Here is a 24,064-nt window from a genome sequence, read left to right as displayed (position 1 = left end):
TTAACACCAGCAAGAGTTACCAGCAAGAGTTAATTCAGTTCACCAATTGTGCTGTTTGGATACCATAATTTTTGTGTTTACATACTGTTTTTGCTGTATTTGAATTGAAGGATTGCTTTGAACACTGGTCATTGATTTTTTTTACATCTAAATGTAATTTGCATATTACCTTCATGATTCTGCTTGATGTCTGAAGGAGGTACTACTTCTAGTTTTCAATCTTTGTATGTATGTATGTATTCTGGAGCACAGGAAGTTCCACACGAATGTGCGCAAGAACTTCTTTACAGTGAGGGTGACAGAGTGCTGGAACAGGCTGCCCAGGGAGGTGGTGGAGTCTCCTTCTCTGGAGATGTTCAAGTCTCACCTGGACACCTGCCTGTGCGACCTGCTGTAGGGAACCTGCTTTGGCAGGGGGGTTGGTCTCGATGATCTCTGGAGGTCCCTTCCAACCCCTACAATTCTGTGATTCTGTGATATTCCCTACTTTGATCATAATGATAAAATCTTAATTCCAGGAAAGTACTTTCTGTTATTTGAAATCTTTATCTTGCTGCCTAAATAGGCTGCCACAGACAGTGACTGAACTGCACCAGTCTCAAAGCACAAATGTCAGCCATCTTGTTAAAACGTATTAAGCATAATGGTTAGAACTGGAACAGATTGTATCATCGCTTTCAGTTCTTCTGTCAGAAAGTTGCGTGTCCATATATGCCACGGAAAGCAAAACGACTGCTTTTATTTTCAGTTCTCAAGAAAAATAAAAAATAAAAAACAACAAGGATGTGTGTGGTGTGCACCCAGTGCACAAGCTCTTACAGTGGCTTCTGATAAGGTTAAAATAAGTGTTTGCATAATGTGTGTTCATATCCTTATGTATATACGTATATCCACGCAGAATGACTTTTACCTTCTAAAATTGAAGTTGCTTTCATGAAATGGCTGAGTTTAGAAAGGACTTATGGTGCTCATTTTGTACAACTCTCCTCCTCGGATTGGACAAGCTAGAGCCCAGGATCATGTTCAGATGACCTTTCCACTGCCTTTCTGGGCAGTTATGCATGGAAAAAGGAAAAGCAAATATTTCTTGTAGCATTCAGTAACAGTTCATAATGCAGCATCTCTAGTTCATATGCTGGATGAACATCTGAGATGTTGGGATAGGGATTCTCATGCTGAAGTTTTAATATTTTTGAATCTTTATATCTGGCCTTGAGTGAGAAGGAGCTATATAAAATAGGTAGGGGGAAGGTATGTCATGTTAACAATGACCTACTATGTATTTTATAAAGAATGATTATTAATCAGAGTAGGGCTATAGCATAGAATTTTGTGGGCTTAAAATGAAGGAAAATTTTTAATTTGCAAAGTCAACTGTATTAAGTAGTTTGCTCTGAAAGTAATGCCTCCTATTCATTTCCATGGAAAGTACAACAGATGCAAAGACCACAATCACTCTATTTGATGGAACAAATTCGCAACTACAGAGCAGTATTTTTCAACATAGTCACCACTATTTGCCAATTTGTGCAGATGGGCTGATCAAGATGTTCTTCATTTTGTGGTGTGACAGCTGGGCATGACCATCCAGAATGTGGTTAGTCCTTCATGTTGGTGTTGTCACTCCTGAAACACACCACCCACTGCCTCACCATGCTCACATCCATTGTTTGGTCTCCATAAATGTTCAGCAAGTATCTATGAATGTCAGTGGGTGCAGTTTTTTCTGCATGGAGGAATTCAGTGACACACCTTTGCTTCATAGACACTTCTGTATCAGACATCATTTTGTCAGCCTGTCTCCCTGCTGCCACCTGCCACATGGCAGCAACATGTAACAGAATGTTGGTGGGACGGTTCAGCTTCTACTGCTGGTACAACGGCATCTGCCTCTAGTATCATGAGCCAGCATGGTGTAACAAGGAACATTGGTTTCGGAGCAGCCCTCATATGTTCCCCATTGTTCATAGTAGAAGTATGAGGTAAGGTATCAAAGACAACTTTAAACTGTACCATGTTCATCTGTTGACGTGTGTCGTAACTATGGTGGTTCTTTCTCATATTATTTTTCTATGTGTAAAATTTCCATTCTCTACCTGATGAGACTGTTTTACAGATATTCATGGATTTAGAGAAATTCTTTTTATTCTTAAGGACTTCAGAACCTTTTCACATAATGTTGATGTAGTCTGCCTAGACTTTAGCAAAGCCTTTGACACTGTCTCCTACAGTATTCTTTTGGAGAAGCTGTTGGCCCATGGCATGGACATGTACCCTCTTTGCTGGGTAAAGAACTGGCTGGATGGCCAGGCCCAGAGAGTAGTGGTGAATGGTGACTGGTTATGAATGGTGTGTCAGTACCTTTATTGATGAACTGGATGAGGGGTCTGAGTGCACCTTCAGTAAATGTGCAGATGATACAAGTTGGGAGGAACTGTCAATCTGGCAAGGAGTAGGAAAGCCCTACAGAGTGATCTAGATAGCTGTGCTGAGGCCAGTGGGATGAAGTTTAGACATGAGGAAGAACTTTTTCTCTCAGAGAGTGGTCAGGAACTGGAATGGATGCCCAGGAAGGTGGTGGAGTTGCCATCCCTGACAGTGTTTAAGAGGTGTCTGGATGAAGAGCTGCAAGACAGTGCTTGTGGTAGCAGTGGTAATGAGAAGACGGTTGGAGTAGATGATCTTACAGCTCGTTTCCAACCTTGTGATTCTATGATTCTGTGAAGTTCAACAAGACCAAGTTCTGAGTCCTGCACTTTGGCTGCAGTAACCCCAGGCAATGCTACAGGCCTGGGGCAGAGTGGCTGGAAGACTGTGTAGAGGAAACAGACATGGGGATATTGATCAGTGCATGGCTGGACATGAGCCAACAGTGTGGCCAAGAAGGTCAGCGGCATCCTGGCTTGTATCACAAATAGTGTTGCCAGCAGGAACAGGGAAGAGATCATCCCCCTGTACTCAGCTCTGGTGAAGCCACACCTTGAGTACGGTGTTCAGTTTGGGCCCCTCACTACACAAAAGACAGAGGCCCTGGAGTGTGTCAGAAGGAGGGCAACAGAGCTGCGAGTGGTCTGGAGCACAAGACTTATGGGGAGTGGCTGAGAGAACTGGGATTGTTCAGTCTGGAGAAAAGAAGGTACAGGGGAGATGTTATCGCTCTCTACTACCTGAAGGGAGGTTGTGGTGAGGTGGGGGTCAGTCTCTTCTCCCACATAACTAGCAATAGGACTAAAGGGAATGACCTCAAGTTGTGCCAGGACAGGTTAAGGTTGGATGTTGGAAAAGCTTCTCTGAAAGACTGGTCAGGCACTGGAATAGGATGCCTGGGGGGGCAGCGGGGTCACTGACCCTGGCGGTGTTCAAGAAACACTTAAATGTGGTACCAAGGGACATTATTTAGTGGGAGATGTTGCTGATAGCTGAACAGTTGGACTGGATAATCTTAGAGATCTTTTCCAACCTTGGTGATTCTGTGATAATGTAACTAATTTGTTTGTAAATGGATTGCATGCTAATTCCATGTCCTTTTAAAAATGCCTGTAATATAAATATATGCATGCTTAAAGGAAGCAAAAAGATCAGGAAGTCTTTCTTGGAATTCCCAAAGTTTCATCTTCTGAGGGATGGTCTTGCAAGTAGTCTTGCAGCACACTTATTTCTCACAGGTCAAGCAGTACAGTTGAAGTCATGTCAGAGAGGCAATGTCATACTGACCTCTCTCATCAGTTGTTATAGCTAAATATACAAATGCAATGGACAAATTGTTTTCTAAGCATGTTCTTGCTGCCTTTATTTGTACTGGATCCTTGACTTCTTTAACAGAGGCAGTTAAACTTTGTCTTGAGCCTTTAAGGATAACACTGCAAATTACTGGTGTCTCTCATGCCCCAAAATGAAAAAGATCAAGGAGCAATCAAAGCAGTAGGCAGGAGACATGAGGAGAAATGCTCTGGAGAAGCTGGATAAGTCACTGAAGCATTGAATAGGGAATGTTCCTTTTGTTTCCTGATGTTCTTCATAGACGGTGCTGTACAGATTTGGAGGTTGGTATGGTGAATGAAATGTGAAAACTGAATGTGAAAAATAAGCCATTGGAAATGTAACAAGATTGTGTTAATGCCTTCTTGCCAGATTGCATGAGATCTGTGGATACTTGGATTTTTCATAACCATTGCAGCGCTACAGGATGTTTTCAGTGGTGAAAAGCTCTTGTTTAGACAGCTGTTCATGTTGTTAGTGATAACATGATGAAGTGATGTAGGAAAACTAGTGTCTAGTTCACTGAAGCAAAGAGGAAGGAGTTTTTGTTAACTCTCTGTTTATAGCTGCATTTAAGTCACATGTACAGGGAAGGAATTGTTCTCACTTCACTGAGCAGGAGTCAATCATGTGGGAATAAAACCACATAAAATGTTAAGATTATCATAGCAACTCTAACCTTTCATGAAGCTGTGTCAATGACTGTGGTAAAATATGAGAGTAAATGCAGAAGTCACAGGAATGGGACACAATGGCCAGTACAAAGTACAGAAGGCTAATAGACACAAGCTTGTCTTGTGTTCTGACTTCTTTCTACATTAAAACAAACAAACAAAAAAAAAAAAAAAAAAAAAAAGCATTAAAAAAAAAAAAAAAGCAAATACAAAACTCATACCTGTGATCAATTTGTGGACGTGCAATGAGAAGAGTTTAAAATAATCCTTTATTTGATATTTGAAGTAGTCTGCTAGCTTTTGAGATCTGACAAGTCAGGACTTCTTTCCTGCTGGAGGGCATAGCACTCCATTATTCCAGTACACTTCTGCTTGGCCATTGAACGAAGTATTTTGAATATAAACATAACCATTTTTTTATTTAGCATTTGTTTTTGTATGGCTGCCAGCAACTGCATTTTGATAGCAGTACAGATAAAACCTACCAACCAACTGCTTTAGAAACCAATAACAAAAGATTTCTCTGAGAATACAAAGGTACTTGAGAATTAGCTGGTCATGTTCTGTCTGTCCCTATAGAATCATCTTATGTTTCTTTTCTCACTACTCTTGCAGGATGCTTTTTAAGGAAAGCCGGAGTGTTCACAATCATCTCACTTCTGCTCCGTGAGTATTGACAGCTCATTAACAGCTTCAGTACATAGTATTTCTTTATGCTACCTCTTTTGGGGAGAGAAGGGAGATATTTTGGGATTTGTTTGAAGACAATGTTCATAAATGTTTGATTGTTTAATTTAGGTTTACACTTGAAATACAGTATCACAAGAATGTTCTAACTTGGTTTTGAAGTGGCCAAATGACTTATGTGGATATTTGTGGACTAACACTTTTTCCTTAAATTATTCCAAAGCCCTCTACCCAGCAGTGTAGCATAGTATATTGTGTCCAGTAATTTTTGCTCTTTTCCTCATAAATCTTTGTAGTCACAGTAGGTTTTGTATCTTAGTGAAACTTTACTTTCAGCATTTTCTGGCAGTGCTGTGTCCTTCTTGGGAGTTCAGCCCTCATTCAGTAAGAGCTCAACCAATTATGGCTTTGAATACTACCAAACGATAACTCTCATAATATATATGATTACGTAGAAAACATACAGTGTTAATGGCAAAACTGAGTCAGAGTCCACCTACAATTTTTTTTTATAGTTGCTTAGAATAGGAGAATAAGAGCTGTGAAGCATTAATCTGTTAATCTTTTTGAGGAAACAGAATTAGACACAATTTGAAACGTTGAAGCAGGCAACTGATAGTCCTCAGTACTGTCTTTGCATGCATAAACTGCCATTGGTGCTACAATGTCCATTTGCACTGAAAAAAAATAATAATAATAATAATATAAAAAAAAATAAAACACCTAAGAGCTCGTTAAATGGCTCATTGCAACAAAAAGTAGTTAGAACTATTTCACAGTGGACAAGCAATGAAAGCCTTGGAGGAGAAAAGAACTGGTTTTGTGATTTGAAATACAAATGGGAACATAAAGTATACTACTGCTTTGGTGACAAAAATAAACAACTCAGCAATAAAAAGTGAAATTTCATAACCTTTATCCTTTATTGGTGATTTTCATTTAGATAAAGCTCTGCTGAAAGAAGCTCCTGAGATTGTGAGGAACTGAAATGCCCTGAATTGAAAAATTACAAAAAAAAATCTCTTAAGTTGATATACATCAGGTTATATCAGTAATTCAGTGAGTTTTGCATCTAATTTACATACAAAGGCAACAACAGTAGTTCAAAGATATTCTTGTTCTTTCCCCAAGTATGTTTTTAGAGATTTTCTATTTTAAGAGTGCTCTATTAAAAAAGCTGGAGCCAAGTAGTCATCCTCTTAGCTTATTGGGATATAATCAGGGTGGCACTAAAACTGTTTGCCTTTCTGTCTTCTGACGTGTGTTTATTTCCCTTGCTTTAGGGCAAAGAAGAAAGTGATTCTGGCACCTAAAGCCAAAGTGAAGGTAAATGCCTTTTTACATATCTGATTTCTATATGACCTTTTGGTACAGCCAGTTTTCTGCCTCTGATCCAGAAAAAAATCTGTCAAAAGGGTTCAATCAGAAAATCCTACCTTAAGGAAATGCTGTTAGAGCTTATTGTCTGGTAATCATATGGGTTTTAAACCATAAAATACAAGAGATTATCTGCATAGCTTCATAATATTAAGCTATATAGCTTTTTGAAAATTGATTATGAAGAAGGTAATAGTTCTATTAAGGTTCTAGCAATTTCTACCCAGTGATCAAATTAGCATTGCAGCATAGATTGTTCTTAACCTTGTAAAGCAACAGTGTGAGATTTTAAAATATAAATATTAAATTCACACACAAAGCATCAGTATATCATAGATATCCTAATGTGAAAACTTCAGTAGTAGATTTTAGGTTCCTCTGAATGTATAGAATAATAGTATTAAACTAAAGAAGACTTTGAATCTACTCTAGAAAGGCTGTTAAACTTTTCTTTTACTTGTTTTTTTTTGTTCTTAGGACTCTAGTCCAAAGAAAGAACAGAAAACCTGTATATCTTCAGTTAATTCAAGTTGTGTTACTGCATTGAGTGCCGGTGCACCTGTCTGCACCCCATCCAGCTCTAGCTGCACACCAGCTCCAGAGACTATCTGCTTGGACGACTCACTGGATGAAGACCTTTCTTTCCACCCGCCCTCACTGGACTCTATTTCTGATGCTCTTGCAGTTATCAATAATGGTGCCAAGGGATCTCCTCTTGGGTCTGCTATAGAGACACCAACATCTAGACCTCGCCCTGGGCTGAGGGAAGAGAAACTGGCAAGCATTATGAGTAAGTTGCCTTTGGCAACTTCTAAGAAAGTAGAGCCCGCTCAGACACCCCACTCATCAAGTCTTATTGCTGGTCACACAGGGCCAGTACCAAAGAAACCCCAGGACTTAGTTCACACTGGTATTTCTTCAGGCCTTATTGCTGGATCTTCAATTCAAAATCCTAAAGTTTCCTTAGAGCCTTTGCCAGCCAAGCTACTTCAGCAAGGACTACAGAGGTCAAGCCAGATCCAAGCTGCTGCTGCTTCTTCACAGACTCATGTTTCTTCCTCTAAAACCCAAGCAGCTATTTCTACCACCTCTCAAAGACCCAAGGATGCTAACATCTTGGTATCATCTTCTGAAGTTCAGGGTGGTTCTTCAGCATCACAGATGACAAAGGTGCACCAGCATTCAGCTGTACAGCAGAAATATGTATCTCCTTTACAAGCAACTATTAGTAAATCACAGACCAATCCAGTGGTGAAGTTGAGCAGTAATCCCAAACTGTCTTGCTCATCGCCAGTCATCAAAGCTCAAGAGAAGTCTGTAGTGTATCGCCTGCCTTTGTCTAATCCCTCATCTGGAAGTGGCTCTCAAGTATCTCACCCACTGGTTTCTCGGACAACATCCAGCACCTCTACCTCTAGTAACTATTTAGCCAAGGCTATGGTGTCGCAGGTTTCTTCCCAGGGTTTCAAGCCTCCCTTCTCCATGGCTGCCTCTCCCAAACCTGCTGCCTCTCCCAAGCCCACTGCATCAAAGCCCTCTGTGACACCTAAGCCCAATGCATCCCCTAAGTTTTCATCTAAGTCCACCTCATCCCCCAGGCCTGCAGCAACACCCAGTTCTTCCAGTTCAAGTGCACTAGTTTCCCAGAGTAGTCACTCCAGCAACACTCCCCTACATAAACAGACCAGTGGTGTAAATATCAGCAGGCAGTCTCCCACAATGAATTTGCTGCCCTCTAATCGCACCTCAGGCCTTCAGCCTGCAAAGAACCCTCAGGCTTCTTCAAAATTACCCAACTCTTCTCCTTCTGGAACTGTTGGTAAAACTAATTTGGGTGGAGTTGGAATGAATGTACCTGCCAGCAGAGGCAGTAACCTTAACTCAAGTGGAGCTAGTAGGACTAGTCTGTCTGGGGGAGCAGGAAGTGGAACACAGGGTGCTACTAAACAATTGTCAACTCCACACAGACCATCTTCTGCCTCAGGGTCTCCAGTTGTAGCAGCCAGTGTGCAGGTATGCATCTGAGTTTACATTTAAATCTGACATTAATATTTATCACACGTTGTAAACATTCTTTCTTACAATATCTTGTTTTGAAAATGAATCGTAAACTTAATGCTGACACTTCACTAAGTGTAAATGCTGATATGGATGAAGCACTTTCACAACAGTGAATAGGTATTTCCAACTGATGTAAAATTCAGGGATGGGATGGAAGGAATCCTCAGTAAAAAAACAGTTGGTCTGCAGTAAGAAATAATTTATCTTTCTTTAAGAGAGCCATATAAAAGGTGAGCTTTGTACGGCCATATTTTCAGGGTGTGCAGTATTGCCTTGCATTATTGAATTTCTGTATTGTTGCCTACTTACCTGTAAAGAATGCTTATATAAAAAGCCTCTTAGACAAGCCTTGTGATTGGTTTACAAAGCTGGAGTTCAGTTGTTTGTGGTTAGACTATAATGCAAGGCATGTATTTAACAATGTAGAACCTTTTTAAGCATTTGTGATTATTAAATATGTATTTCACTTTGTAGGATCTAATCAAACTGAACTTGAGGTTTATCTACATGTAAAGATAATAGAAAAGACCTGAGAGAACTTGTGCAAAACTTCTACACTGGAGATTAAAAAAAGAAGGCGTATAATACGAATGTTTTGAAAATACAATCTTCTAAAACCCATGCAAACATATTATTTGCCCAGAAAACAACCTACTTTATGCATTCTTCTTACTGGGAGTAATTTAATTACTGAGATGATTTGAAGTATTCCTCTCTTTTTATAGTGCTCTCTCTATTGTGAAGTCTATGCAACTTAAGTTGAGAAAGATGATATCAATGTAAATTAAAGTCTTAGTCTATAGCAAGCTAGAAAAATGATGCATTTTTCTGAATGATGTACATAGCTATTGCATGGCAGTGGTACGTACTCAGGTTTTCAGAATGCTTTATAATAATCTTTTAGCCCGTTATTTTTTCTTAATGCGGCTGAAAAAGAAGAAAACGATTTATATGAGGTATTTCTGTGGTCTTTTACCCTGCCATACCTTGGAGCAAATGGGGTGTTTGACAGATTCTGATACAGCCTTCTCCTTATTTTTGGGTACTCTGAATGGAGGAAAAAAGAGAAAACCCAGCCATACATGCCCTGTATAAGGTCCACAGAGGTACCACAAGCAGTTTAGAGAAGAGCTAAGCTTAAATGTGGTGCAATTTAGGTACTCTAGAAAGTGCCTGGACACAAACAAGGCTGCAGTGTATGGTCTGGGGATGATTTTTTTGGTGGAATCCACAATATCCACTAGATTCAGTTGTTGTGGTGTGGAAGAAACTGCGGAATGGTTGTAGTCGTTCTTAAAGTTGATGGACGTAAGAAATGAGTAGTGAATTATGAGATCAGTTTCTGCAAACCTTGTGCAGTTTTAGGCAAATCATTATTTTTATAGAGACACTGATCACTTGGATAATGAAAAATGCATCTTGGCAGACAGTGATGTTGAAGAGAGAGGCTGCTGGGAATGTGGATAATCAACATGAGTACATACTGTAATACAATAAAGTGTTCTGGCATACAGAAGGAGGAAATCAGCTAGAGGAACTGAATTACGTATTACAAAGTTAATAATTGTGACTTCACATGTTTTTTTTTTTTTTCTTGACACTTTAGAAGTACTTTGGTAATGTAAAAAACTTCGAGAGAGTTCTCAGAGGAGGTTAAAACATTCACTAAGGGTTCCTTCCGTGCAGACTGAGGCTCAGTCAGTGCAGTATATTCAAGAGAAGATGATAATCAAATAACTACCCAGTCAAAGTACACTGAAGGAAGAAAGATTTGTGATAATAGGACTTGTTTGGCCTTAAAGACTTGCTGGGTAATATGTAGTAAGAACTTAGTTACCCTTCTTAATACATTGCAAAAGACTGAAAGTGAATTTCCATTAAATGTTTAGGTATTTCATTCCTGTTTAAATCAGATGCTACTGATCTGTCAGATGAGGATAGTACAGAAGTTGCTTTTTAGAATATCCTGGTCTACTTGCATGGATGATCAAACTAATATGATTTCATGTGATGGCAAAAAGGTGTTTGTAACTAGGAAGAGTTTCCAACAAGTATTTCCCTTCTTTCCCACTTGATTGGTACAGTTGCTAACTTGGATATAAACCTGCACCTGCTATAGCTCCTCAAAATTTTAACAAAGTATGTTATGTTGTATTTTGAGAACATAAAGACAAAATAACTTGAGATTGAGCAATTATTTTATTTCCTGAAGCTCTACCTATCATTCATACACTTGAGCAGAATACCCCTTAGATTTCTAAGGGTATTACTGACTCGAATTTACATGACTGAGGTGCTAACATAGTTGAGATGGCACTTCAACTGCAGCTTCTTTATGGCACTCTCTGTGAGTACTTTCCCTCAGGTAAACAGGTTCTTGACAGAACACACTAAAAAGCTCCTTTCTGGTTTGAGGTTTTTTACAAAAGCAGAACTGTAAGAGATTGCTGCATGGCTTTTATTTTGTTGAACAGTGAAGATTACATAGTGAACAGTTGCCATTTTGTTGTACACGGGCTTAGTGTGAAATTAATACATCTAAAGTGACCAAACATGTATGTTCTTACAGTGTTTTCATCCACAGTTTTCTACTTGTGAAATGAAGTCTTAGCAGCTGTCACTCCTAACATAGCCAATAGAAACATTTCTTATCAGAGTCTGCTTTCTATTTACTTGCGTTCACAACGATACGATTTTAAAATGTTGTCTCAAGCAGCACTAACCTTTCTTTAGCAAGTTTCATGTAAACATCTTAAGACCAAATGATAATTGAAAGTGTTTCTCTTTTAGTAGTTTTCATCACTTTGCTATTGATGTAAGTTGATATTGCACAACCCAGGGAAAAAAGTTTTGGGTTTAGTTAAGACATACTTGTCCAAATGCACAAATTTTGAGCCTTGTTCAGTCTCTGAATCTTGATAGCTCAAACATCTAAATATGTGAGTTTGAGTCTAATTCAAAATGCTTCTCTCTGTACTTACTGTTTTTTCATAGCTAATTTGAGAACTGAACATTACTTTGTGAAATTATTGTAAGTTTAGTGAATGAAAGATTGTTAAATAAGAACAAACCAAACAGTTTCTAAATTCAGAGGAATTAATGTAATTTCGGAATAGTTGTATCTAAAATATTCTGGTTAATCATGCATTTTCATTTTTAAACTGAAGTGAATTTAACTTGTGACATATGTGGGGTGGAGAGAGTTTTCATTTCTTACCTCTTGCTTTTGCCTCTATGCACTTGTGTGTTTGTGTATAAACATTGATATGTATATATTTGTATGTATATATATCTGCATCCTGGTAACCTGACTTCTCTTGAAGTGTGGTGGCTCTTAAGTATGGATTTGAGTTTTCAGAAATTCTTGCTTTGAATTAGACTCTTTAGAAATATAGTTAGCATTGTGTTAAGACCTGTATTTGGAAAGGAGAGGAATAATGTGCTTCTAAAGATCTTCAGACGTGTGATAATTTAAAGGAAATCATCTGCAAAGCTGGCAAGAAAAACAAGAGGTGAATCTTGCATGTGTAAATCTGACATATGTTTGTGCTTGTTTAGTAGGTGAACAGTGGGAATTGCTCCTACATGGCTAAGGGGATATCTGTTAATAGCTTAATGTCCTTTTTAACCAGAGCACACTTAGCAGTAAGCAGTTTTTATCTCCCTAGAGGGCACAACTCAAAGCTTCTGAATGTTGAAGTACTACTTTTCTTTGTACAGTCAACAGCAGGAGCATCATTACTGGCTAACGCCTCACCTCTGACTCTCATGGCATCACCCCTGTCTGTAACCAGTCAGAACGTGACATCTGCACCATTAACTCCTTTTGGGATGCTGGGTGGCCTTGTTCCTGTGACTGTGCCCTTCCAGTTTCCCTTGGAGCTGCTTGGCTTTGGGACGGACACAGCTGGAGTGACAACCACCTCGGGATCTACCTCAGCGGCTTTCCACCACAGCCTAACTCAAAGTGAGTGAAATTCCTTATCACACTGCTGTATGGAAAGAGGCATCCTGAAAACAGAAGTTAAGAAGGGAAGTGCTGTAGTTCTGAGGTAATGAGTACAAGAGAAGAAATGTGATTTCTTCTCTGGTAAAACTTTCTTATGTGATTATCCAAATGTTATGAATCACATTTGATAGGTAATAATAACTTCACTGTTTTAGTATAGTTGTTTTTTATCATGCATTTTTGAGTTAACTTGTTCTCTTGTCTTTAGAAAGAAATGTCTTAATATTCTCTTTATTTCACAATACAAACATGAGACCTGAAGTAATGATTCATTGAAATATCCTTAGCTTAGACCCTCTGGTGCCAAACCACTTTCTTACAAGAAACATGAACTAAGATAGGATTTACTATTTCTGATTGTTTAGGAGAAATTATTTAAGCTTTTAATCTGTATCAATTTTGGCCTTTGTGCCAAAGGAAATAGTATGAAGAATTGCATCCCAGTAGTGAGGCATGAGCCTTGCTCTGACTTTCATTAATTAGTTGTGAACAGGTATGTTTTATTGACTTGTATACCAGCCATCAGAATACTAATATGTATTTATATTTGTTGTTGAGATGTCTTCAGAAATCTATGCAAATTAGCACACTACTACATTAATTTCTGTTTCAAATGCAAACTTGGTCTGTTATTTTTCATCCTTGCTTTTCTCCTTGTTTTTTTTTTCTCAGACTTACTGAAGGGTTTACAGCCAGGTGCTCAGCACGCAGCAGCGTTATCTCACTCACCTCTGCCTGCTCACTTGCAGCAAGCTTACACAGGTAAAGATAATATTTCTCTTACTACTTTTTATAACTTAAAAAAACAAGTTATATTTCTGCTCTAGATTGAAATAAAATGTACACTACTTAAAATTGGTTTAGAGAAGACAGGAAAAAGAACAAGCTTTGGTAGCAGCAGGTAGTGCACTTTCTGTTACAGCAATAGTTTTAGAAATGGAGCAGGTTTTCTTCTGTTTATGTTCAATGCCAGGAACAAAAAAACCACCTCAAAATATCAATAATACTTTATTATAGCAGTTGTAGAAACGTAAGCCTCCAAATTTCACCAGTAGAAAAAGCTACTATTACTTACTGGGTGTTCTCATGATTGTTTACAGTCTGTGTAGTCTACACTGGAAGGGAATTGTTTTTTCCACTGCTTCTTAATTTCTCCTTTGGAGGACAAACTGACCTTCACGCTTAGAATCTTTTTGATGTTTCTTGCAGTTCGTGTGCATGTGTGAACAGTGTGATACATTCCTAATGGAACACTAATCTTCCCTTGGAATTTTAACATTGATAATAAAGTTACATGTTTTGAGAGAAGAAGATTGAAGTAGAATATTTTTTTATGCTTGTCAAGCCTACTGCTGAAAGGTCTCAGTGGTGCATTAGTAGGGATTATTTTTTTTGAGCCAGGAAGGGGAACATGAAAGGTACCAGTGTCTCTGTGGATTCATCGTCCTGTTTTTTGGAGTACTTGGCTCCAAAAACTGGGCAGTGTTGTGTCAGGGCTCTGAAAATAGACCAATCACCTGTATGTTGTACGAACTTCAATTTTCCTGTCACCACAAGGGCTTTGGAGTGACCTACAATTCTGAGAAAGTAAAGAAAAGCTTGATTTTTCTTGGTTTATTTTTGGTTTTTTTTTTGTTATTCAGAGCTGCAACTTACCTTTAGTGAAGTGGTATCTTTAGGTATATAGCTTGATATCTTGGGTTTCAACAGTGCTATTTAAACCAAAATAATAAAAGATCTATAGAAAATATGTGAAGTCTTCTGCACTATAAAGAATGCACTTTTTGGTGATGTTAAAGATGAATATTCCAAATATGTTGTAAGTTGTAAATTTTGTTCATGCTTTTATTCTTCCACTTCTTTTCCTGTCTTTTAAACTACAGATGGAGGCCAAAGTAAAGGGGACACTAAGTTACAGCGGAAAAACCAGTGACTTCTGGACAAGCAAGGGAGCTGAAGCAGTTCTGGTTGGCTGACAGAATCTGCCCAGTTGGGGAAGTGCTTATTTGTCACAGGGCTGCTGTTTCTGTCGATGTTTACATATTCTGATCCCAAGCACTGTGGTGAGAGGAAGAAGAAAAAGAAAACAATACTTGATCAAAGAGAGAAGGAAAAAGGGAGGACTGGTCCTCCTCCTGGTCATGCAGACTGGTCATAGTTTGATCTCGCCTAAAGAAACAAACTTTTTTTCATTGTTCTGATTGGCTTTTAAAAGAAATTGATTGTCAAACCCACAGCAGCACAAACTTTTTTTTTTTCTGGGTAATCTTCAATAAAGAGTTAAAATAATGAGAGGAGCTAGAATAGGTTTCTCCATCTATTGCATGAGGTGAAGTCATCTACTTTATTAGTTCCTGAAGTGCCCGGTATAAGATTATATGTAGGTCCTGAGTGTACCATATGGCTTTGGGCCAAAGGTTGTGTAGGGTAGAGGTGGTGCTGGGATACTTTGCATTGTATTTAAAAACTTACAGAAATGCAGGTTCTGATGTGGGCATTCTTCCAGCTTTACAAGGTTGTTTGGCTATAGAGAGCCTACATTAATCTCAAGGAGCTGTCTTCAAAAACAGATCTCCTGGTACATGAGATGTGAGAGACTACTAGGAAAGCATTTGATCCTTGCTTTTTTTTTTCTTTTTTTAACATAATGATTCTTACTCAAGGGAGGAAAGATGTTTGGAAATTTTTCATCTTAAAGAAAAGGAAAAGCCACATATTGTTGGTCAGGCTAGCGTTTCTTTCCTACATCTGTTTTTTTTAAAGGCATTCTATGATTATTTTTTTTTCTGTCTCTCCGTTAACCTTTCTTTTCCTTTCCCTTTTGTTTATCCTACTAAAATTAAGTAGTGTTCTATCGCATCTTTTATGAAACATTTTAAATCTTTCTCATCTTTTGTGCAACTGCTCCCAAAAGCCATGCATTATCATGATTTGCTAGTAAAGGAAAGCGGGATGTGACTTACTCCAGAGCCAGGTTGATATTGCTTCAGGCATTAGCCAAAGAGGAGTCGTTCAAGAGCGACCAGAGGTGCCTTCTCTTCCGGGGGCTGATTGGGTTGCCTCCAGCATTTCTAGCCCCTGCTGGCCTGAAGTTTCCAACCTGAACTCTTCCTTACATGGTAGCACAAGACGGCAAAGCTGGCTTTTTTTTTTTTTCTTTAATAGCAATACATGGACTGGTTCATTTGTAAGGTTAGGAGGTATCCAGCACATGTTGCACTTTTGCCACTAGAACAGAACTATGCTGTTGAGTCCCTTGTGCTGTCAGATGAAAGGTGAGAATAGCAGAAACTAAAATAAACCATAATAAGAAAGAAGCATCTAAAATGGCATTATGTCCTTCTCCTTCAACCCTGAAACATTCCTTTGATCAGAGATGCTGAAATTCTTAATACCTAGTCTTTCCAGTAGTTTGAGGTGAGTTTGAGCCAGTGACTACAGGTTGTCTCACCTTCCAGAGATACTTTGACTCACAGATAAGGAATCTTCAGTGTTTTTTGCTAGATTAACTTATAGCTTTCAGGTTACTTTTACATGTGACTTATTTTTCTTAGACCAGAGAACAATTTCTTTTCTATTTAGAGCTCATTTTAATTTTATATAAAAATATATATATACATGAATCTAAAATAATATATATTGTGTATTTAGTATAAAAATGTTGGGTTGAGCTCAGCAATAAATGTTTTTGCACAACACTTCTGTGAAAGACACATTGAATTAAAATAAGATACATTAGTTCTTGAATTTCACTCAGTAGCGTCAGCCAATTAGATGCTTTTTAGCTAATGTTAATGTTTTGTATGTGGCATGTTGATTAGATGAGCTTGCATCTCAGTCAGGGTTATTTAGAGTTGAAACATACAGCTACATAGACTCTTGCATTCCTAATAATGTGCGTATTCTGTTGAACATTAAATCCCACAAGCTATCTAGAGTGCAACTTTATCTGATTTTCTTTCTCTTCTCCAGGAAGGGTTGAAGGAAGAGAAGTTTTTGGAAGCCTAACAATGTTAATTCTCTGAATTCTGTCAAACCTGATACATTTTTAATAATGCAAGTAGCTAAGGGAGTTGCAGCAGTGAGCCATCAAGCAGCAATATATTAAAAACAAATAAAACACCATCACAGCAACAAACCACACTAAAAACCAAAAAAACAACCAAACAAAAAAAAAACAAAACTACCAAACAACCCTGTCCTAAGAGTTCTACCTCTTCTGTGTTTTCTTCATCAAGGCATCTCATTCAAATTGGCATCTTTTGTCTTCGTAGTTGCTTCATGAAATTTTCGACTGGGAGACTTATAATAACAGCACAAATTTCCTTTCAACATCCCTCTCTTCCTGGAAGTGTGCCTCGCCTTCAGTTGAGGGGTATCTACTCCAAATCTGGAGGCTAGGAAGTGATCCTGTCTGTGTGGCCTGTTGAGTCTTGAGGAATGAGCGAACTGGTGAAAATAGGTAGGAAGGTGGCAAGCATGAAGATGACCATTCATTCTTCCTGAAGCACGTTCAGACAGCCCACTGGAGGCTAGCTGTTTTCAGTTGTTATATTCCTGAGCTGCTTGGGGTCAGCAGCATAATGATGGGAAGGATCTGCATTGCCTTTTCCCTATTCTTCTGTGTTAAGCCAAGCAAGGCCAAATTAAAGGAAATAACAGAGCGGTTCTGAATGACCTTTGCAGGTTGCACAAACAGGATGGGGAAGTGAAAAATTTCTGCAATGTCCAAATGCAAAATTAACTTGATGTTTTACTATTTTCTGCACAGCAGCTCTCCTAAGGTCATTTACCCCCAGATTTTTACTCCTTTTTAAGGGCCTTTGGTAATAAATACACTATAGTTGTACTTATTAAATAACCCTCAGTATTCACAAGCAATAAGAAAGCCAAGTAGAGCTGTCTTTTCCAAGCAGCAGGGCTGAACTCGGTTTGGGGTCTGTACATGAGCTACCACGTCAAGCTCACTGAAAGCCCCAAACAAATGCAAGCAATAATTTCAAACACAGGTTTTAGATGTTAAAACCCTGCGGGTAATGTTTTCTGCAACATGATCCAAAGTCCCAAAAGCCACGGTAGCTATTTTAAATCCTTTTGAGACATTTGCATAGTAAGAAAGAAGGTGGCAGGCTAGACGAAAAATGGGCAGCAGAATTTCTGATACCTTGGACTGTTACTGCGGTATTCTCTCGCTCCAAGATGCTAACGGCCTAAATCACTTTGTCCAGCCTTGTCAGTTGATGCAAGACATGATTAATACTGAATTAGTAAGTCACAAGTGTGGATGCTGTGGGTTTCACATCTGTTTTCTGCTAATCAGAAGTAACTTTTAATTGCCTGGGTTCTGCTTCTTGTTTGAATCCAATCAGAGTTGTCTGATGCACAGATCTGGGGGTGGGACAGGTGCCAAGAGCCTGTTTCAGTCCCTCAGTCCCATTACCTGACCCTTCCTCCACACTCCTTCTCCACTCGGTGCAAGATCCTTGAGGACATGAAAACAGAGAAATCCTGCAATCTCCCAGTCTGACAACAGTTGTGTGAACCATTAACCCTCTTGGAGTCGTCTTGGACCCCAACTAACCTTATCACATTTGCTGCTACATTCATAAAATGAACTTTTTGGCTGTATTTATTAGCAAAATTTAATCTAGTTTACAGTTTGTTTTCTTTTGAGTAGTTTTTGCCCACAAATGGATTAGAGGTGTTGGGGTGTTTGGGTTGTGGTTGTTTTTGTGTTGGTTTTTAGTGGGTGGTTGTTGTGGTTTTTGTTTGGTTTTGTTGTTGTTGTTTTTGAGTGAATTGTTAAAGGCACAGTAGTCCCTCTCCTGTTTTTGTTCTGGAGGTTGTTTTTTTGTGGGTTTTTGTTTTTGTTTTTTGGCAGATGGCATTGCAGGAAAGCCTGCTGTTAGGCCAAGCCGTGGAGGGATTCCTCCCACACCTTTCATCTTTTGCTGAACTGGGGGGAAATCACTAAAGGGACACTGGCTTTTTGTTTCAGAAAATGATGCAGAAAGTTAAAGCAGTAGGTAAATGATTTAATTAACACTTTATGCAATTTTGATTTTGAGAAAAATTTAAGTTGGTAGCTTTTTTGATTGGCCCGAGCTCTGGTGAAATGGCTGTTACCCTCCATGACTTACTTGATTCAGGCCTTTGTCCTTTGTTTAAGTGCCTTTTTTTTTTTTATTTCCCTACCCTCTTTAAACTGTTCTCAGAGATCCTGAAGTGCTGGAAGGCATTTTGGAGGAAAATCTTAAGCTTGCCAAGGTGGCTTTATGCTGTTATACTATTTTTCCCTTTTGTAAAAAAAAAAAAAAAAAAAAAAAAAAAAAAAAAAAAGGAAAAAAAAAAAAGAAAAAAGTATGTAATGTATGTGACTCATAGCTGCTGTACCATGGCGTTGGTTCTGTATGTTTGTCCTTTCTTTTCTCTCACACCTGCACACACTCGCACACAGCAGTTTTCCTTAGGCTCCTGTCACGCACAGTGCGCCGTTCTGCTGTCTCTGTTAATGTTTGCATACGAAGAATGAACACTTGGGCAAAGGTGGCAGTGCAGTAAAGGGGTGTGTGTGTGAGTGTGTAAACGTGTGTGACAGAAAGGAAGAAGCGGCCAATGGGAATGGAACTTCGTGCATTTTTCTCTGAAGGTTTTAAGTTTGGGTCTTAGTTCACAAATACAACAGACGACTTTAAATACTGGACCACTTCACACTATTACTGAATTTGAAGCAAATGTGTGGCTAACATAACTGTAAGGAGTGGGGAAAGAAGGTTAAAATAGCTTTCAACAAGTTTTAGTGGAGATGAATCGCAAGGAATCCTGTGTACAGCTTGTCATGTCTTTTGACACTGGATTGTGCAAGGATTCTTACATTTACTAAAACCGTCCCTTCCTACCATGTGTTATGTGTAAGAAGGAACTTGTTACAACATGCAAGAGTGCAACTACTCTGAAGTTTAACTTGACTGTACTTTGCAAGCTTGCCTAAATCATTCACATCAAGTACTTGTCTTGTAGTTTTTCTTGCTGAGATTTCATTTGTTCTCTTAAAATAACAAACAGTAAGATCATGTATTGTTAGGTGCAGAACACTAAAAACAGTGTCTGCTTGTTTCCTTGTCTCTGACAAAATTAGCAATCTGTAGTGGAACTTCTAGTAGTTTTAATAGTTCTGTGCTGAGGATACATGTAACTTACTATTGTTGCAAACGTGTACCTGAAATTAGCAATTCATTTGTTGATCAAGTGCTAGACTTACACAAGCATCACCAGACTGCTAGTTCTGTGATGTGTTTCCACTGGGGAAGATACAGTTTTGAGTTGCAGTATGAAAAGGGTCTGTTTACCTTCTCTTTTCAGAAAAACCAGAGTGAGAATGGCTAGAAGAGTCCTTCATACTGAGGTTGACAGCCCATCTAGAGAGCTAAAAGTAGGATATCAAATGCAACATGTTCCTGTGGCTGAAAACAGCCTGCTATATCGCGTTCAAGTGAACCTGCTTAAACTAGGCATAGCTTTTTGTTTCTTTTCCTGTTGTTGTGGTTTTGTTTTTTTTTAATCTCTACCAGTCTAATGGTGCCAGTCGGAAAGAATGCTATTGCTGGTAGCTTGTTCAGATGGAGTTAGAGTGCTTCCTTATCTGCCTTATGTAAGCTGCTGAGAGCAACTTCAGTAGTTGGCCAAATCCACCCATGGCAGTGAATTGCTCCTACTTGTCTCTTCTGCTGTTAGTTCCTTTCAGGCATGTCTGCTCTTCATCCTAGGCTGATTGACAGATCAGGTATCCACAGCTGGTGCTGCTAGTTGCAGTGCTTTTCACACGTGGCTGTTCAAAAATCAGTGTCTGCTACTCTAGAAATCACTGCCTAAGTTAAGTAGGCTGACTTGGCAAAATGAAAGATTACCATTGCATTGGGGAGTGCCCTGGCTGTGGAAACTTCTGGTGTGGCTTCGTTGCCCATATTCTGTGACCCAGTGATAACCCTGCTGCTGTAATAGCCTTTGGGGGCTGTGGGAAGCCCCACTGCTGCTGTGTTACGCTGAGAGATCTCAGCATGGCAAAACTGGGGAAGCACAAAGGTTCCCTAGGGCCATTTTTTTTGCACACTCCTTGTAGATGATACTGTGCTAATCTTGTCAGTAGTCAAGGACATAGTTCTGTTATTTTGTAGCCATTTTTTTTGACAGCTATAGTTCTACAGAGCAACTCTAGAAGAATGACATTTTTGTGTTTTGTATCTAGAAGTGAATTTCAGCCTCTCCCCTTGCCCTCAGCTCCCGCAAATATAATAACCATTAACTAACAAGTTTTTCTTCATAGTGAAGTAATCCAAAACAAGCAGTGCACACTAACTCCTATCATGCTCCAGGATATGCAAATATATTCTAGGAACAGGTACAATTACATTTTGTTACTGTCCACTATCGAGAGAAAAAGGTGAGAGAATTGACCCAAACCAGTTGGGAGATAACACTGCTGCAGACCAGGCCAAGCAGCTGCTGACACAGCCAGAGCTCCTTTAAGACTTCTTAGATTTCACCGGTGGAGTAGGAGGTGGGAGAAGAAACATTCTTGTGTTCTCAACTTTCTCCAGATAAGGCCTTAGTTTGATTAGTAGTCACTAATATCAACTATGCAGATAAGTATTCATTACATATTTAAGTGTTACGTGCGTTCCTTCCCCCAGCTACCCTGTTAACATTCGTTCAAGTTTTACCCAAAGAAAATGGAATATTTTTTGAATGTCTTTAGAACTCCTTTTGTTAAAGTGAAGAAAGAAATTTGTATATTAAAAAAGAAACCCTCTTGCTGGTGCAACACCTACTGTCAAGTCTCATGAAGTTGCTTCATGAGGGAATCTAAAATCACCTCTTTGACAGGTTTCAGTCTGAGAGCTTCTGGAGTAGTCAGCTCTCAAAATTGGTTTTAAGAAGCCGTAGTGATGTTGTTTATTAATGTGCAAAGTGGATACGGGGAGAAGATAATGAGATCCTGTGTTTCCTTCCACTATCAGAAGTGAATTAAATCAGTTTCTCAGTTAAATGAAGTTGTTTCTAAACAAGGGCAGGTATGAGCTACACAGTAGCTGGATCTTCAAATAAAAGCAAAATTGTGATTCCCCCGCTATTCCTGACTGATCTTTTAGTCTTGTTTGTAACTACAAATAACAGTTTAGCTCAGAGGTGAGAACTGTAGAGTGTGTATTATGACTGGTAATTCCATCATGTAGCAATTAGTACCATGTTCTTGCATAGTTCTCAAGATCTCTGTTGAAAATAGATGGAGAAATACTATTTTTGGACTACTATTTAAAAAAAAATACAAAATTCATTACTGCTATTTTCTCCAAAAAGTCTACTGAGCAGTTATATTTTAGCTGTTAAATTAGTACCCTTGTTCTGTGATTTGTCTTTTGTAGTCTTCTTACTGAGGGTTAAAAGCATTTCATGAATAATCCCTGAAAATGTTGGTATTTTCTAGCTTAAAGTCAGGTTGCTTATAATAAAAGGGCATCTGTGGTTATAACTTCTGGTGATATAAGAGCACGATGTTCAGACTATTTCATTGAAGATACAGGTGTGGATGCAAGTCCCTGCAGTTCTGCCTGGTGATGGGGCTGAATCAGGAGCAGAGCTTTCAAATAAATCCCTGCCTACCCAGCTAGTGGCAGCAGGGTCCTCCCACTGACAGAAGTTTAGCCTCTACTCTTTGTTGTCACATGTAGGATGTGTACTTTTAGCAAGTTTAAATATAATCAGCTTAACCCCACCTGACTTGCTGATCCCCAGGTGAATGAAGGAAGCTATGTGAAGTCAACAGCAGAGAAAATGGTGGGCAAAGCATTTTCCTGCCTTTCTTGGTGTAGCTTGAAACAGTTGGTCACTTGTCTTAAAACTGGCGTTCTTCGTAGGCCTCTGCCCTAAGCAAAGTGGTGCAAGATGGTAGACCTCTCTGAATTGGTGATTCCTGTGATGTTCTACTCAGTTTAGTGTGAATTTGCTTCGGATCACCTTCCTGCTTTTTAATACTTGCCTGTTTCAGATCATCAGGCTTAGTATCAGAGAATCCTCACAGCCAGGTGCTTACCTGGCTTGCTCTCCAGAGAAACTCCCCTGTGAAATGCTTCCCTCTTGTGACCGCAAGCCTGAACAACCAAACGCAGCTACGGCTGGGTGATTAGCACCACTTTCTTTTGGATTTTTAGAGAGGTGTGTTCCACTAACGTCAAGGAATACTGTATTTTAAGTGTGTGATTTCCTTCCTCTCTCCTTATAAAACTGGACCTGAACACAAGTTTTGAGTTGTTGCTTTTTTTTTTTTTTTTTTTTTTTTTTTTGGTAATAATCTCAGGACCTGAAAGATTGTAGCATTTAGTGTGTCTTAAAAATGATGTACTGTACCAGCCATGGATTTTGTAAATACACCTGTCTCCCTTTTTTGTATTTTAATTTTTTAAAAATGTGTAAGGCTCTTTGTCAGAGGAACTGGTGCCTGCTTTATTTCCATCCTGAACTGAAGAGGGAGAAGGAAGAAGCTGCTGCCACAAAAGCCTGCATCGTTTTCAAATGTGTACAGCTCTGGTCAGTTCAGTGACTATTAGTTTTTTTTGATTGGGAAGCTGGTTTGTTCTCTTGCACATTCCCAGCTGTGACGGGCAAAGCCCTATCAGGGAGACTAATTAAATCTCTTGTGACTACTCTGTGTTTTCACTCCTTCCAGATGCTCAGGTTTCCATCCCTGAGACAGGTGGCATTTTCAGAAGTCAGGGTTATTGGTTATTACTGGGTTATTGGGCTTGGGCTTCTGCAAGAAGAGCTGCAGAGCGTTGCTTCTCTTAGTGCTTTGGTCCAAACAGGTAGCAGTGTTTGTGTCCTACAAGAAGCCTTGCAGGTGCCACCTGCTTCACCCATTCCTGGAAGGATTTTTCCCTCTTTTTTTTTTTTTTTTCCTTCTCCATTCTGCTTTCCTGAAAGCAGAAGACTTTTTGGCAGCGGTTTTGCTCTGGGCTCCATGTTTAGGCAGCAGGCCCTGTTCTGCAGTAGGGGCCTTACGCAGTTGGGTGTAGCTGTGCCCTGTCCTTGATGGCGACAGGCTTTTTCATGAGTGTTTTCTTTTTTATCTGTTACGTGTCTGTGCTGTATTAAATAAAGAGGAATGTACATATGAGCCTTGTCTCTGTGATTTCTCACAAAATAAAAGATGAAAAGTGCACCACGTAAAAGGCCATTGGTCTGGGCTTATTATGGGATTTTCCTTTGTTGTGAATTCGAGCGGGCAGCAGCTGTTGAGCCACACAGGGAAAAGACGTCCGGGAGGCCGGCAGCACCTCAGAACCTCTCCCGTCTGCCCGGCCGCGTTCCAGCGCCACTGACGAATGAAGGCCGAACGGCTCCCAGAAGGTTCCGTGGCAGGGAGGTGGGACGGATTGGTGCTGGCCAATCAGCGCCCGTCAGACAGCATCTATAAAAGGAAGAGGGGAGGAGAGAGGAAACA

General features: G+C 39.4%; 1 protein-coding gene across 1 annotated transcript in view; it reads left to right on the top strand.

The window, feature by feature from the left end:
• UBN2 (ubinuclein 2) overlaps window positions 1–23,737 on the top strand; it is a 57,465-nt gene extending 33,728 nt beyond the window's left edge. The window contains exons 12-17 of the mRNA XM_052668377.1: window positions 5,049–5,099; window positions 6,404–6,446; window positions 6,975–8,510; window positions 12,279–12,525; window positions 13,240–13,329; window positions 14,451–23,737. Of these exons, the coding sequence (XP_052524337.1) occupies window positions 5,049–5,099; window positions 6,404–6,446; window positions 6,975–8,510; window positions 12,279–12,525; window positions 13,240–13,329; window positions 14,451–14,500 (2,017 nt within the window). The 3' untranslated portion in view covers window positions 14,501–23,737. The remainder of the gene's footprint in view (window positions 1–5,048; window positions 5,100–6,403; window positions 6,447–6,974; window positions 8,511–12,278; window positions 12,526–13,239; window positions 13,330–14,450) is intronic.
• The last annotated feature ends 327 nt before the right edge of the window (window positions 23,738–24,064 follow it).

Source organism: Tympanuchus pallidicinctus, unplaced genomic scaffold (assembly GCF_026119805.1).
Source record: "Tympanuchus pallidicinctus isolate F22 unplaced genomic scaffold, pur_lepc_1.0 scaffold8, whole genome shotgun sequence".
Taxonomy (NCBI): domain Eukaryota; kingdom Metazoa; phylum Chordata; class Aves; order Galliformes; family Phasianidae; genus Tympanuchus; species Tympanuchus pallidicinctus.
Note: the sequence above shows the minus strand (reverse complement) of the source record. Positions and strands in the feature narration are given on the sequence as shown.